At 36.9% G+C, this 14,973-nt stretch overlaps 1 protein-coding gene and 1 non-coding gene across 2 annotated transcripts; both read left to right on the top strand.

The window, feature by feature from the left end:
- Positions 1 to 1,204: 1,204 nt before the first annotated feature.
- LOC132553251 (melatonin receptor type 1B-B-like) lies at positions 1,205 to 9,180 on the top strand. Its single transcript, XM_060217479.1, has 2 exons — positions 1,205 to 1,478; positions 8,339 to 9,180. The coding sequence occupies exons 1-2, from the start codon at positions 1,205 to 1,207 to the stop codon at positions 9,178 to 9,180; spliced, it is 1,116 nt and encodes a 371-aa protein (XP_060073462.1).
- On the top strand, positions 7,738 to 7,809 carry Trnaa-cgc (transfer RNA alanine (anticodon CGC)). Its single transcript has one exon. It is a non-coding gene; the product is annotated as a tRNA-Ala (tRNA).
- Positions 9,181 to 14,973: the final 5,793 nt, after the last annotated feature.

The following is a 14,973-nucleotide window of genomic DNA, read 5'->3' on the forward strand; positions in this document are numbered from 1 at the left end:
AAGGATACAACAAGGATACAACAAGGCTAAAATCAACGACATTGCTGAACCGTTCTGGTTTGAGTTTCGTGCCTGTGCACGTTACTATCCTAAGTGCATCTGGCATTTACATTTGTCATATATGTCTGTAGCTGAATACTGTCAGTGTCCTATGAAAGAGCTGACAACAAAGTCGGTGTAAGATTATAAAAAAACTGTGGGTAATCTTGTTTGTATTGTAATTCATGGCTTCCCGATACACTGGATGTTAGGTAGTTTATGCAGTATGTGGGAATCACCTCCAACATCTTATTTTACTGATCAAAGTTCAGCATTTTATACCAGTAAGTATCAGTATATTTTTGTGTAATCGTAGATCAGATTTCTTCTCCTGAGTATATTACTCTGAATTACCAATATATATATATATATAACATCAGTTTCATTATAACGAGGTTATCCTAGTTTTGTTGTATCTAATGTCGACATTAATATTACTATTTTGGTTATAACGAGGGTTCAAGGGTTTTCGTTATAACGAGTTTATACAAGTTATATTTTATATCATGTCGTCATAAGTAGGGAGTTGGGAGAGGGGGATGGGGTTGGGGAGAGAAATACTTATTTAGTGTTATGATTCAGGTTCGTTTCGAATCATTTTGAAAATGGACTTTTTCTCGCGAATCGAAGATAATAATTATGTGACCACCAGGGATTGAAGAGCTAATGACTCCCACATGATCATATTGATTGATGTAGTTGAGGGAAGGCGCTCTGTAGAATGGTTTATTTTGAAAAGGATGCACAAATAAATATAATGTAGTGAGATAGTTCGCTACCGCCTAAACATCAATATGTAATACAGTGGGGGAGAACCTGGGCATTGGAAAGCTGGAGCCTTATACTGTACATAAGTTTGAAAACAATATCTGTAAGCCACCGAGACGATCAAAAAATCCATTTGAAGTCGTGAAACTTGCTGAAACTGAAAGATAATTGACTGTCTCAGTGATAAACGGTAAATAATTACTCTAGCATAAGGGCGTTTATTGGGTATATGAAACTCCCTATCATTAGAGTAATAAGGAGCTTTGCTATAACGCCATGAAATCTGTCTCCAGAGAGATCGACGGTACCTCGACGTAAAGTGTGGGGATATATCAATAGTTATATCCTAACCTTTTGTCATTCCTGTTGTTGACAGGTGAACAGAAGGGTGCATAACATGGACAACTTGACAACAATCGACACCCCACGCAGCATCCACTCCGACCAGGTCTTAGGACGTCATCAGTTCCTACTGGAGAGTCCTGGTCTCGCCATTCCTTGTATCATTGTCTTATCTTTCGGGTCAATCGTGGGGACTTTTGGAAATGTATTGGTGATTGTCGCTGTAGCCACACAGAGGCCATTACAGAACAAGGAGTCTATATTTATTGTCAACCTCGCCGTATCCGATCTGTATATTACAACGGTAGCTGATCCCATGGGCATCGTTGGTAAGTTACAAATTACCTTAGGTATTGTTTTAGTGTAATAGGTCAGTAATTAGCGTTATAGGTATCAGTCTGTAACGATGTGGATTCACCAATCAAATCCTTCGGAACATTAGTGCTAATGAATTAACACCTGTGGCCTGTGGATACGACACCTATGATAACTAATTCCCTGTAATAAAGTCCCTTTGTAATTAAGTCTAAGTATACAATTGGTTATGTACAGTGTATTTATTTCACTGTAACAGTCCCTGTGTAATTCTCTTGGTACAGCTTACAGTGTATCTAATTCCCTGTAATAAAGTCCCTTTGTAATTAAGTCTATGTATACAATTTGTTATATATTCATTTCACTGCAACATAGTCCCTGTATAATTCTCTGGGTACAGCTTACAGTGAATTTATTTCACTGTAACATAGTCCTTGTGTCAATCTATGGGTACAGCTTGCTGTTTATTTATTTCACTGTAACATAGTCCTTGTGTCAATCTATGGGTACAGCTTGCTGTTTATTTATTTCACTGTAACATAGTCCTTGTGTCAATCTATGGGTACAGCTTGCTGTTTATTTATTTCACTGTAACATAGTCCTTGTGTCAATCTATGGGTACAGCTTGCTGTTTATTTATTTCACTGTAACATAGTCCTTGTGTCAGTCTATGGGTACAGCTTGCTGTTTATTTATTTCACTGTAACATAGTCCTTGTGTCAATCTATGGGTACAGCTTGCTGTGTATCTAATTCCCTGTAATAAAGTCCCTGTGTAAGCCTATGGGTACAATTTGCTGTGTATCTTATTACCTATAACATAGTCCTTGTGTCAATCTATAGCTGCTGTGAGTTGTGTATATATTGTCTATGGGCACAATTTGTTAACATCTACTGACCTAAAGATATGTGGTAGCTTATGTCTCCATCCTTTCTTAGTTTCCGGATAAAATGTGTAAATTACATTGCCCTCGTTAAGATGGTCTTTATGATAGCGTAATATCTGATCTACTAGAGTGACTAGCTTCCTGTCGTCTCTCTCCATCATAAATTTGACAGTTGATTGTGGCCCTAGAATGACTTATTATAAATGGACGGTACCAAGATTTCCATAGCTAATGTCTGCATGTTACTCTTCAAGTACGGCTTATAACGTGTCAATTTCTAACTAATGGTAGGCCCTCTGTAAGTCTACTGCCATAAAGCACTGTACCTGTAGGACACGAAATCCCAATTGTTCTGAGTTTCGCATCGATGGAAGTCGAAATTTTTACCTTAACGTCCATCTTATATCTACAAGATAAGAAACACTGCCATTGCCTTAATGCATGTTGTGTTACTTGGGTGATACAACAATACTCCCATAAAATATTGCTTTTTCGCTCCCACAGATAACATAAATATGTGACTAAGGATTCATAAAATACAAAACCTATATTTGGTACCACACCATTTCAGTATCTGTACATTAGACCCGGGCTCGAGAGAGTCATCCGAAAAGAAAACGACGGAATATAAGATTGAAATAAGAATATTAGATTTCACGCGTCCGTTCCTAGTCGTGATATGCTGTTAAATAAATCAATGTACGCATTATCGATGACACAACCATAATTACACTGTAGATATTGTCTGTTACTGTGGGTTTGGGGGAATATACAAGATCAGTCAGATTTACAGCAAATCTCTAGCAGATTGGCCTTTCCTTAATCACAATATATCTTATCTGATACCGCAATGCACTCTGGGAGAGATTGATTCGTAGCAGCGAGACGAAACAGAAAGTTCTTTTTAACCCAGCGACCCTTGGATTTTTTTATACCGTCGAGGATTTTTTTCCCGACATCACATAAACAACAGGGTAAATACCGACATGTCAACAGAATATCTATCTTAAACGAAATTCGACGAAACAGGATGAGATATGAACAAAAGAATATGAAATTAACAAACATTTTGCAATTAATTATGTTTCTTTGAAAACATAAGGTGTACAACAGAAAATGTCACGTTTTTACATGTATATGGATATTCGTGGAGGACATATTTCTTTTGTACGTTCATATTTGAATTCTAAAATACCACTTCATTCAACTTGAGAGATAAAAAATTAATTGCATTTAATTGTGTCTGCGTTGACCGGTCAGTGGCCATATTGATGTGTATAACGTCGTGCTTATCCAGGGAAACATAGACGTTCACCACGTGATGTTAACTTTAGCTCATTATTCCTCAATCTTCATAAACTATAAACTGAAAAGTTTTACTTGACCTTTAGAACTAAGAAACTATGCGAAATCAGCCGTCTGATGTGAACTTTCCAAATACCCTCTCGCGGTTTTCATTGTTTACAAATTCATTTGCAACATCAACTGAATTAGTAGATGCAGTCGCCTCTTTGTGGACATGAAGTAGCATGCAGTTGTTCAGACGTTGTTGTGTCACTGTTGATCGCGGATAGGTTTTGATTCTGCGCAATGCTGATGTTGACCGTTCACTAACAGCATTGGTTGCTGGTATCAAAATTAACAATTTCAGAAGTTTTACAACTTCGCAAACAATCTCTCGTTGACCTCCTGTTATGTTGCGGTTACATTTACATTGTGGTATAAACAGCAGACCAAATCAAAACACGGTCCTGTAACTGCAAGCTCCTTATTCTTAAAACAAGACAGAAAATTTCATTCAAAAACAAATTATATCAATTCAACATAAGAAATTTTAATGACCGACACAATATTTTGAGCATGACTTAAAAAAAAACTAATGTCAAATTGCTTCTGCCGGGCCTGATTCAGCGCGGATTTCATGTGATATTTTGAGAACACTGCCAGAGCTGCTGAAGTGTCACCGATCGGACCTCATTGTCAACAACTTAAAAGACTATGGGGTTCAGCTGAAGGACAAGATATGATTACAAAGGACCGACACCACAAAAGAGTTCGTTTATATCACCTTATAGTCTCAATTATGCTAATTTCACTGTTACCTCGACAGCCCTCTTCCGCTCTTCATTGCCGGTGTAATCAGGATTCCGACAATAAACCTGATATAGTGAACAGCGGACTGGTCATTAGTCACAGTATTGTGTTTAACAATAATAAAGCATTAGTGAGAATGACACACAAGCAGAGATAAGACATATCATTATGGAATTTGAGAATCGTAGTAATTTCCTGCTTTCTGGTCCTGTAATTGCATATAAATATATTTATCCAATACATATGAGTTTCCATACCCAGTATATTACAATGAAGTTTATAATAAAAAACAGGGAAAGGATTAATATGAAGATTTATACAGAATACCCTGACTCTGGGTTCTAAGGCTTTCCTAACAGGTCGTCGTAATGGTATCATTGGGAAATATTCTATTTCTTTGTTCGATATTAAGTTGACCATGATTAGTGTTTACGTGCCATGTGGTTCCGTTGTTGTTTACTTTGTTCTTTTATTTGAGAACGTGGTATTTCTGATTTGACAAAGATTTACATGGCTCGTGTCGTTAATCAAACAGAAAACGCTTACTCTTCCGAAACACCTGGTCTTATTCTCCATGTACGTTTTTAGGAGTCTTTCTTTCGTTCATATGTAGCCATAGCTTTATTGAATGTGTGTTTTGCTTTATAATCATATTGATATGTCGATGATTTATTTGTTTTTATTGATTTGGTGAATGACAGAAAAGAAGGGACATATTTTCACTCGCATACCATTTGTCGAAATATGCACCATCCAGGGGTGGTATGAGATAAAATTGCAAAACAATATAAAGGAACTTTAACTTTATCTCGTTTTAAGAACTTCTACATCCGTTTCTAGATGATAACAACTTGGTAAAAGGACTTATTTTTTGTAAAGGTTTGGTCTCGACTCCCTTGGTCGGTAGGAGTAATGCCCAACCGGAGAAATAGAGTAAATATATGAAAAAACCCTCGTCTGAAAGAATGATTGGATTTGGTCTGAAGCATACCCGTCAAACCTATTTTCACTTCCCTAGGTACCCGGCGAACCCATTTCCACCACGTTTGGTACCTGAGGCTCAATCCAGTGCAATATTTGGAATGTAAACCTGCTGCGTTTGTACCAGTGTTATAGCAATGAAAATGTGTGTCAATATTACTACGTTGTGACAAAGATGTTCAGACTTGGATCGACAAGAATATAGATTCTGTTTCTCTAACGTAGTGAAATATGGCACAGTCACAATTGAAGTAATCAGTTATGCCTTTGTATTGAACACTACATCTCACGTTGTCATACAGACTTCTGCTAATTCTGAGAAATTCCCCCTCTATCCCTTCCTTAATCATATATACCAAAGATTTTAACGACTAACAAAATCTGAAGTTTTTCTATAATCAATAAAACAGCTATAAGGGTTTTAAAGAGAGAATTAGACACTGTAAGACCAGAATAACATCCACCGTCGATGGGTCTTTTCTAAATCCGAACCGTATATCGGTAATGATAGAATAAGTTTTTATCAATTTTAATAAATCTCTCATTGAGCATTGAAAACTTACTAAGGTAATATCCCTATGATTACCTGTTATATTAACATTCCCCTTTTTAAATAGTGCTAAAAAAACCCAGAGCTGAAGATTCTGTTTAAAACACTTTTAAACAAGGGGCCAAAGTATCTTTATATGCTTCAAAAAGTTCATTGAACAAACCGCCTAGACCACGTGCTTTATTACGTTTTAAATGACCTATTACATGTAAAACCTCTCTCTCGGTGATATCTGTATCTAATTCTTCAAAAAGATTCATATCGTTACCTGAGTTATCGTAATTTTTCATTATTCTGTCAAATGTTCAAAGAAATCTCCATTCGTCAAATTACTCTCTTTGACTCTTGTCTTTTTGAAACATCTGTAGAATATTTCCGGATTATGTTTTCTCATGTTTCCTTTATGTATCTTGTATTATCTTTTCAGTTTAGGATTCAAATTTTTTATACATTTTTTCTGATGAATTATTGGTTTATGATTGTCACGTGAGTTATCTTTACTAAAACTTGGGAGAGTGGCTTCATATTCTTTATACTTTGTTTTGCATGTTTCTGTAAACTATAGTTTGTCTTCTATATTAATAGAAGTTCTACGCGACGGAATCTGAATGCAATGTGGTTCAACGATATTTCTAAAAAGATCGGACAGTTTTATGACATTGTCATTAACGCTATACTGAGACAAATTCCTGTTTACACTTCTGTCCATTAAACGGTCGGCAGCGTCATTCACCAAACGTTTAAATACCACAGAGTTAAACATGATTCCATCGAATAGAATAAGAAAACGTATTTTTATCAGGTGAATCTTTAACGTTCACCTGTAGATTGAACACAATGGGCGAATGGTCTAAGAATTGATTAAACTCCCTACTCATGAAATTTTCTATAAACTCAATGTTAGACTCATCAACTAGAACATAATCATTATGACTGCTTCCTGTTACAAGCTTGAAATCCACCTTTTACGAGTAACCTATTACAATGAAAAACTCATGGTTCGATGAATTGGTTAGATATTGACGAGAAATCGTCCATTGTGCTATTTTTTATACGCAAACCTGACTTGCTTACCTGATGAAATTACCGTTGTTGAATTTCTTGTTTTCATTAGAGAACGTGATGTTACTTTCTTGGATTAACCATGGTTTACAGGGCGGGTGTAGTCAATAAAGCAGAAGACGTTTACTCTTCCGGAACATCTGCTGGTCTTATTCTCCTTGCCCTTTTTCAGGAGCATCCGTGTTAATCTTTCTTTAGTTCATATTTTGCCCGATGTTTATTAAATTTGAGTTTAGGATATGATTATGTTGACATGTTGGTATTTTTTTGTTTTTTGTTTTTTTATAGTAGAGTCAGATAATGAATTCAACTGCATCATACAGTTAAAACTTGATTATGTACAAGGTTGTCATGATATAAAAAATAAGTTCACTTTCCAAATTTCGGAAGACCTCACACAAGAAGGAATGTAGCATTCGTTCCTTTTAGAAAAGATGTTAATACATGTACATACTACCTATATCAATTACGCCTTTAAAATTGTATAGGAACAATCAACTACTAGATGTTATCTCAACGTAGTCGGTTTAGATTATTTATATATAATATCTACGTATAAATACACATTATTTACGATATGATATTGTTTTATCTTCAGTAGTCTATCTTATATTGATATTAATGTACCTGACAGTCATTGATTTTATATCAACGCCTAGAGTGAAGGTAAAAAGTTCTACTTAGTAAAGTAATCTCTACAGGGGATGTAGCTCAGTGGTAGAGCGTTCGCTTCGCATGTGAAAGGCCCCGGGTTCAATCCCCGGCATCTCCACAATTTTTGTCGTCAGTACATTGCTTAAACTGTATACCATAGTAAGGACATTCATTCTAGATATACTCAGTCTACGAGAGAACATGTCGTGAACAGCTGTGTTGAATCAATATATAAATTTATGTATTCAAAACCATTTCTCAACGTCTTTTTAGTAATTACACACGTAAAGCTACAAATATTACATTCATGAGACGGAAAGACCAAGAGAACGTCGGAGTACATAGAATATGTGACAATAGTATTACGTCGAGGAAGATTTACTACCAGAGGCATTCTCCAGAGTCCGATCTATACTGATGTTTTAAGTAACACTCGGGTCGTATTGTTACATCATTTGTGTGCTTTGTCATGTAAGTAAATGCCGAATTGAGGCATTAGTAAAGTGAAGGATTTTCTTACTTGATTTTATTAGTGCGGTGATGATATACCAATGAATGAAAACGCATATTCCTAATTTAGTGAAATACTAGATTTCATATTTTTTTTTTATCATTTATTTTATTAACAATAACATTTGTTTTTGCAGCTAAGCTTGAAGGTGAACAGTTCTTCGACAGTATTCCTGGACTTTGCCGGACAATTGCCTCCATATGCACAGTGTCGTGTATTGTATCACTGGGGTCCATAGCCTGCCTTAGCTTTAACAGGTATATACACATATGTCATAATCGCCACTACAATCGGATATTTACCGCCCGGAACTGCGTCATTATATGTGGCGCCCTCTGTATTCTTGGTATCACCATGGTACTTCTCAATCTGGCGGGAATTGGTGACCATAGTTTCGACCGTAAGAGTCTGGAGTGTATCTGGGACAGGATGGCCACATTTCCGTATACAGTCGTTTTCTCAGTCACTCTTGTTTGGGTTCCAGTTCTTGTGACAGGGATTTCATACATCAATTTGTATATGTTTGTTTTGAACAGTCAGAAACGCGTTCAACAACATTCTTTACAGCCCACTTCAACGGGAACAATCTTTCAAAAGCAGGGTGATGACAAAAACGGAAGTGAAGAACATCGCCATCTCGACCGGTTTTCAATTCCATCAGTTATGCAGAAAAAGGCTGTTCGAAAGTCCCTTCATCTCGCCCGCACTATATTTGTAGTGTACGCTGTGTTCTCCGTTTGTTGGATTCCTTTCGCTATACTGATGGTAGTAGATACACACAACACTTTCTCGCATGCCATACATTTGTTTATCACAGTGTTTGCACATCTCCATCCCTCACTTAACTGGCTTGTGTATTACGTTACCAACAAAAAATTTGCAGTTGCCTTCGACAAATTGGTGTTTATGAAAAAATGGGTTCCTCGACAACGTCCAGCTGAACCATCACGTAACATACATAGTACATCGATCTGTTAACAAGGAGCATTAAAGAACGAAAGAATGGCAAACATATCATTTACGTACTGTTGTATCGAGTGTATTTTCTCAGAACTTATGAATCACATTGTTATGTCAATTATCAAAGCATAATTGCTTTGATCATTGTTATTATTGATATGATGCTTGACAATGGGGCAGAAACCATGCAAAGCTTACATGTTTGATAAATTCTTCATTCACCTGCCCCAATATACCACATGAATACATCACTCATAATACACGCACTATTGTTTAAGACGTTTTGGTAAGACAACAAACATAACTAACAGTTTACATTTCTTCTGTCTGTTTAGTAACTGATTGAGATATAATATCACGTTATTGTCTTGCTTTCGTTTGTTATAGGTAAATGATACAATTATATAAGATATCATTTTTAGATATGATGCCTTCTGCAGCAATAATCTAAGTGTCATGCCTAGTTAATTCCTACATTTTAAGAGAGAAAATGATGAAATATTGCTCAAGGAATAGATTGCTTACCCTTAAACAATAGATGGTCGTGTCATATTTCTTCTGTTTTGAAAGTATCGTCATTGATCTGTCTTTTGTAAATATTTTGTCCTAGGTTCCATCGACTGTGTGATTGAATTACGATTTTGTTAAAATGTTGGTATTTTTTCTTATTTTTTCTGTAAATTCCAATATTTACATTTGCACTGCACAGCTCGAAATGGACATACGAAACACGTGCATTGGTGATGTATCTGGCGTTGTAATATAGTCAAGGAATAAAGAAACGCTAGGTGACATTATTTGCAATATCTTGAGAACGCGTTCAAAACAATGAAAATCAGTCAAACAACACTCTAGGTTACAGTGCACGTGGTCCTGTATTAAATGTTGCATTATTGTATTGCGTGACGACGTCTTCCGGAGAAAACACGAAACGGGAAAATCTCGTGCACAGCAGTGTTGTGACATTGAGTTACACTGCTCGTCATACCATTGGGTAGTCTTCATAGAGACATAATTTTACGATATTTTGATTAATTTCTGATAGCATTAAACAATGGTTCGGCTGACGGGAGTTCTGAGGGGTCATGCCATTGCGATGATTATGCAAGGTCAAAGGCAAATACAGGTTGTCAGACATTTCGGTGTCCATATTTGCACTATAGAACGTCTTGTTATACGACTAAGGGAAACTGGGCGGGTTGCTGACAGACCTAGGTCTTGGCGTCCGCTCGTGGCGTCACAACGTCAGGACAAGTTTATTCGTCACTCCCATTTACGCAATCGGCACCTTATTGCCTCTAAATCTTCCCTTCATATCATTGGTGCTTATAACCGTCATATCCATGCAAAAACTGTAAGGAACCGATTGCGGGAAGTTGGCCTGCGGGCACATCACCCACCAGCGGCTTGGGTGGCGGCACATGCCCCCAGAATATTCCCATTGAGGCAGTAGTTTACTGATGTGTTTCGGTTCATACTGTTTCGAGCAGACGTTCGACGTCGTGTATACCGACGTCATGGAGAACGTTTTGTCGGCTGCTGCGAAGAATAGACGGATAGGTTTGGGGGTGGATCGGTAATGGTGTGGGGGGAATCTCACATAGACTTAAATCACCACTGGTTGTGGTAGGAGGTAATTTAAATGTCGCTTAGTATAGAGAAAGGATCCTCCGAGCCCATGTTTTCCCATTACTGCGGCAAGACAACCTCGCATTCCAGCAGGATAATGTTTGGCCCCATGTAGCGAGGATCTGTCGCGATTTCCTCACTATATTGTTATATCCACCCATTGGACTGGCCTACATACAGCCCGACCTATCCCCAATTGAATACTTGTTGGACCAACTGGATAGACAGGTTCGACGACGCCAGCCTCCCCCTGTAACTCTGGCCCAACTGAGAGCAGTCTTCTTGGAAAAATGGGCCAACATCCCAATGAGGAGGATAAACTCACTCATGAACTCCATTCCTAGAAGAATCAGGGCTATGGAGAGAGCGAGTGGGGGACATACCCGGTATTGACTTGCCACCTTCCACAATCAGTCCATTTCGATTTTAGATTCCAGAGTTCTCTTTCAACTTCCTTCAATTACACCTAAATCACTTACCTGATATTAATCGTTGATTTTGCAGTTTGTTCTTTATCGATTAATCTTCCTTCTTACTGACCAATATTGACCATGATACTCGACGTCTTGCCTGGAATCATCTTCCTTCTTACTGACCAATATTGACCATGATACTCGACGTCTTGCCTGGAATCATCTTCCTTCTTACTGACCAATATTGACCATGATACTCGACGTCTTGCCTGGAATCATCTTCCTTCTTACTGACCAATATTGACCATGATACTCGACGTCTTGCCTGGAATCATCTTCCTTCTTACTGACCAATATTGACCATGATACTCGACGTCTTGCCTGGAATCATCTTCCTTCTTACTGACCAATATTGACCATGATACTCGACGTCTTGCCTGGAATCATCTTCAAAGTTTACCCTGCGTTTCTTTATCCCTTGAGTATGAATTCCTTCCCACAATTCCTTGTTATAATGAGTGTGTAATAGTTCTACATTGTAGTTGATAATTGTATTACAATTAATTATGGGTATTTATGCCATATTTTTATAATAAAAGGAGAAACAAACGATTTATTTAGTGTATCTGCAGGACTTCTCTGATTACCGTCCGTGTTATGTTAATTATTCAACAGCTAGGAATTCCCGCGAAAAAAGTTTATCTGTGAATAGGTCGTTATTCCAGCACGGGTGTATGGAATTCTTGTTTTCTTTCTCATACTTTCATAATGTAAAAAAATGCGTATATGGATTAGTGTACAGTTCTTTTTTTACATACATTGTTATGTTTACCATTATTTGACTTATCTACATAACGCTCTTCATTCAATATTTACAGCCAATTGGTGGTGTTTTAATGTTTTTTTACGTAAGCTGAAGATGGTGGTTTCGGTATACACTCGGTATATCTGGGATGAGAATGACATTTCCTGATGGCGGTTTAGAGGCTAACATCGATTCCTGTGTAGATCAGATTACGTTTATCTTATCACTGCTTCACGATGTAACAAGGTTATTTATTAGATACGTGGTCCCACGCGAAGGAAAGCAAGTTACAGAATAAATATGGCGGTCCCCTTCAATCACATGGTGGTTTGATATGGAATTAACGAAATCTGAATTTGGTCCTTTATCGAATTGGATTGTGTTCTGTATGGTTTATACCCAACAGCAATGTCAGGGACACAGATAAACATTCTGATTACGAAAAGTGCAAAAAGATTCAATAAAATATTGTCGGGGGAAAATTCCAGATACGCAAAATAAATTAACCTCAATAACATTATTAATTATTTTTCTAATGATAACGATTATTAACGATATCATACGTTAAAAAGTGTTATTATGAGCACGTGTAAAAACACCGAGCGGAGTATTCAAATGTGTCATTGTGGTGTCAGTAGAAAGTGGAAATAAAAACTGAGGTTATCGTCAGTATAGATTTTGAGATATGAACTGAGGGTACCGTCAGTAGAGATTTTGAGATAGGAACTGAGGGTATCGTCAGTTTAGATTTTGAGATATGAACTGAGGGTATCGTCAGTTTAGATTTTGAGATATTAACTGAGGGTACCGTCAGTATAGATTTTGAGATATGAACTGAGGGTACCGTCAGTAGAGATTTTGAGATATGAACTGAGGGTATCGTCAGTTTAGATTTTGAGATATGAACTGAGGGTACCGTCAGTTTAGATTTTGAGATATGAACTGAGGGTATCGTCAGTTTAGATTTTGAGATATTAACTGAGGGTATCGTCAGTTTAGATTTTGAGATATTAACTGAGGGTACCGTCAGTATAGATTTTGAGATATGAACTGAGGGTACCGTCAGTAGAGATTTTGAGATATGAACTGAGGGTATCGTCAGTTTAGATTTTGAGATATGAACTGAGGGTACCGTCAGTTTAGATTTTGAGATATGAACTGAGGGTATCGTCAGTTTAGATTTTGAGATATTAACTGAGGGTATCGTCAGTTTAGATTTTGAGATATTAACTGAGGGTACTGTCAGTTTAGATTTTGAGATATGAACTGAGGGTATCGTCAGTATAGATTTTAAGATATGAACTGAGGGTATCGTCAGTTTAGATTTTGAGATATGAACTGAGGGTATCGTCAGTTTAGATTTTGAGATATGAACTGAGGGTATCGTCAGTATAGATTTTGAGATATAAACTGAGGGTATCGTCAGTTTAGATTTTGAGATATGAACTGAGGGTATCGTCAGTTTAGATTTTGAGATATTAACTGAGGGTACCGTCAGTAGAGATTTTGAGATAGGAACTGAGGGTATCGTCAGTTTAGATTTTGAGATATGAACTGAGGGTATCGTCAGTTTAGATTTTGAGATATTAACTGAGGGTACCGTCAGTATAGATTTTGAGATATGAACTGAGGGTATCATCAGTATAGATTTTGAGATATGAACTGAGGGTATCGCCAATTTAGATTTTGAGATATGAACTGAGGGTATCGTCAGTTTAGATTTTGAGATATGAACTGAGGGTATCGTCAGTTTAGATTTTGAGATATGAACTGAGGGTATCGTCAGTATAGATTTTGAGATATGAACTGAGGGTATCGTCAGTATAGATTTTGAGATATGAACTGAGGGTATCGTCAGTTTAGATTTTGAGATATGAACTGAGGGTATCGTCAGTTTAGATTTTGAGATATGAAATGAGGGTATCGTCAGTTTAGATTTTGAGATATGAACTGAGGGTATCGTCAGTTTAGATTTTGAGATATGAACTGAGGGTATCGTCAGTATAGATTTTGAGATATGAACTGAGGGTATCGTCAGTATAGATTTTGAGATATTAACTGAGGGTATCGTCAGTTTAGATTTTGAGATATGAACTGAGGGTATCGTCAGTATAGATTTTGAAATATGAACTGAGGGTATCGTCAGTATAGATTTTGAGATATAAACTGAGGGTATCGTCAGTTTAGATTTTGAGATATTAACTGAGGGTATCGTCAGTATAGATTTTGAGATATGAACTGAGGGTATCGTCAGTATAGATTTTGAGATATGAACTGAGGGTATCGTCAGTTTAGATTTTGAGATATGAACTGAGGGTATCGTCAGTTTAGATTTTGAGATATGAACTGAGGGTATCGTCATTTTAGATTTTGAGATATTAACTGAGGGTACCGTCAGTATATATTTTGAGATATGAACTGTGGGTATCGTCAGTTTAGATTTTGAGAAGTTTCGTGACAAGTTTCATTGATATAATAACTGAAAACTCATGTAAGATAATCTATTTTTGATAAACGACAAATATTTACCTCAGCATACATTTTACAAAAAGATTTACAAAAAAGAATGTAACACTTCCTTGCTTTAAAATAATTTTTTATCGAGACAATAACAATCGTATATCACATTTTCAGTATGACTTAAATCAACAAATCAAAGAAGCATCACCATAACAGCAATGAAAAAGAGATACACATATAGATATACAAGTTGCCTGGTCATCGTCCATCACGAGATATGTAACAGTGAGATGACTCAAACATTGATGTGACCATGATTTTATTAGATGATGTGTCTCATTGTTTAATTCTGATACAGTACGTGTCCCCTTATGGTGCCATATAAAACCCGTATCCGTCCTGTTACACCGCTTTAAGATGTTTTGAAGAGGTTAGCCATTAACAGTTATCGATTGACGATATCTTTAGCTTCCCTAAACGCATGCCCCAGCGCCCAGTTGAGAT

Source organism: Ylistrum balloti, unplaced genomic scaffold, assembly GCF_031769215.1.
Source record: "Ylistrum balloti isolate Yb309-2 unplaced genomic scaffold, AGI_CSIRO_Ybal_v1 Utg370312, whole genome shotgun sequence".
NCBI lineage: Eukaryota > Metazoa > Mollusca > Bivalvia > Pectinida > Pectinidae > Ylistrum > Ylistrum balloti.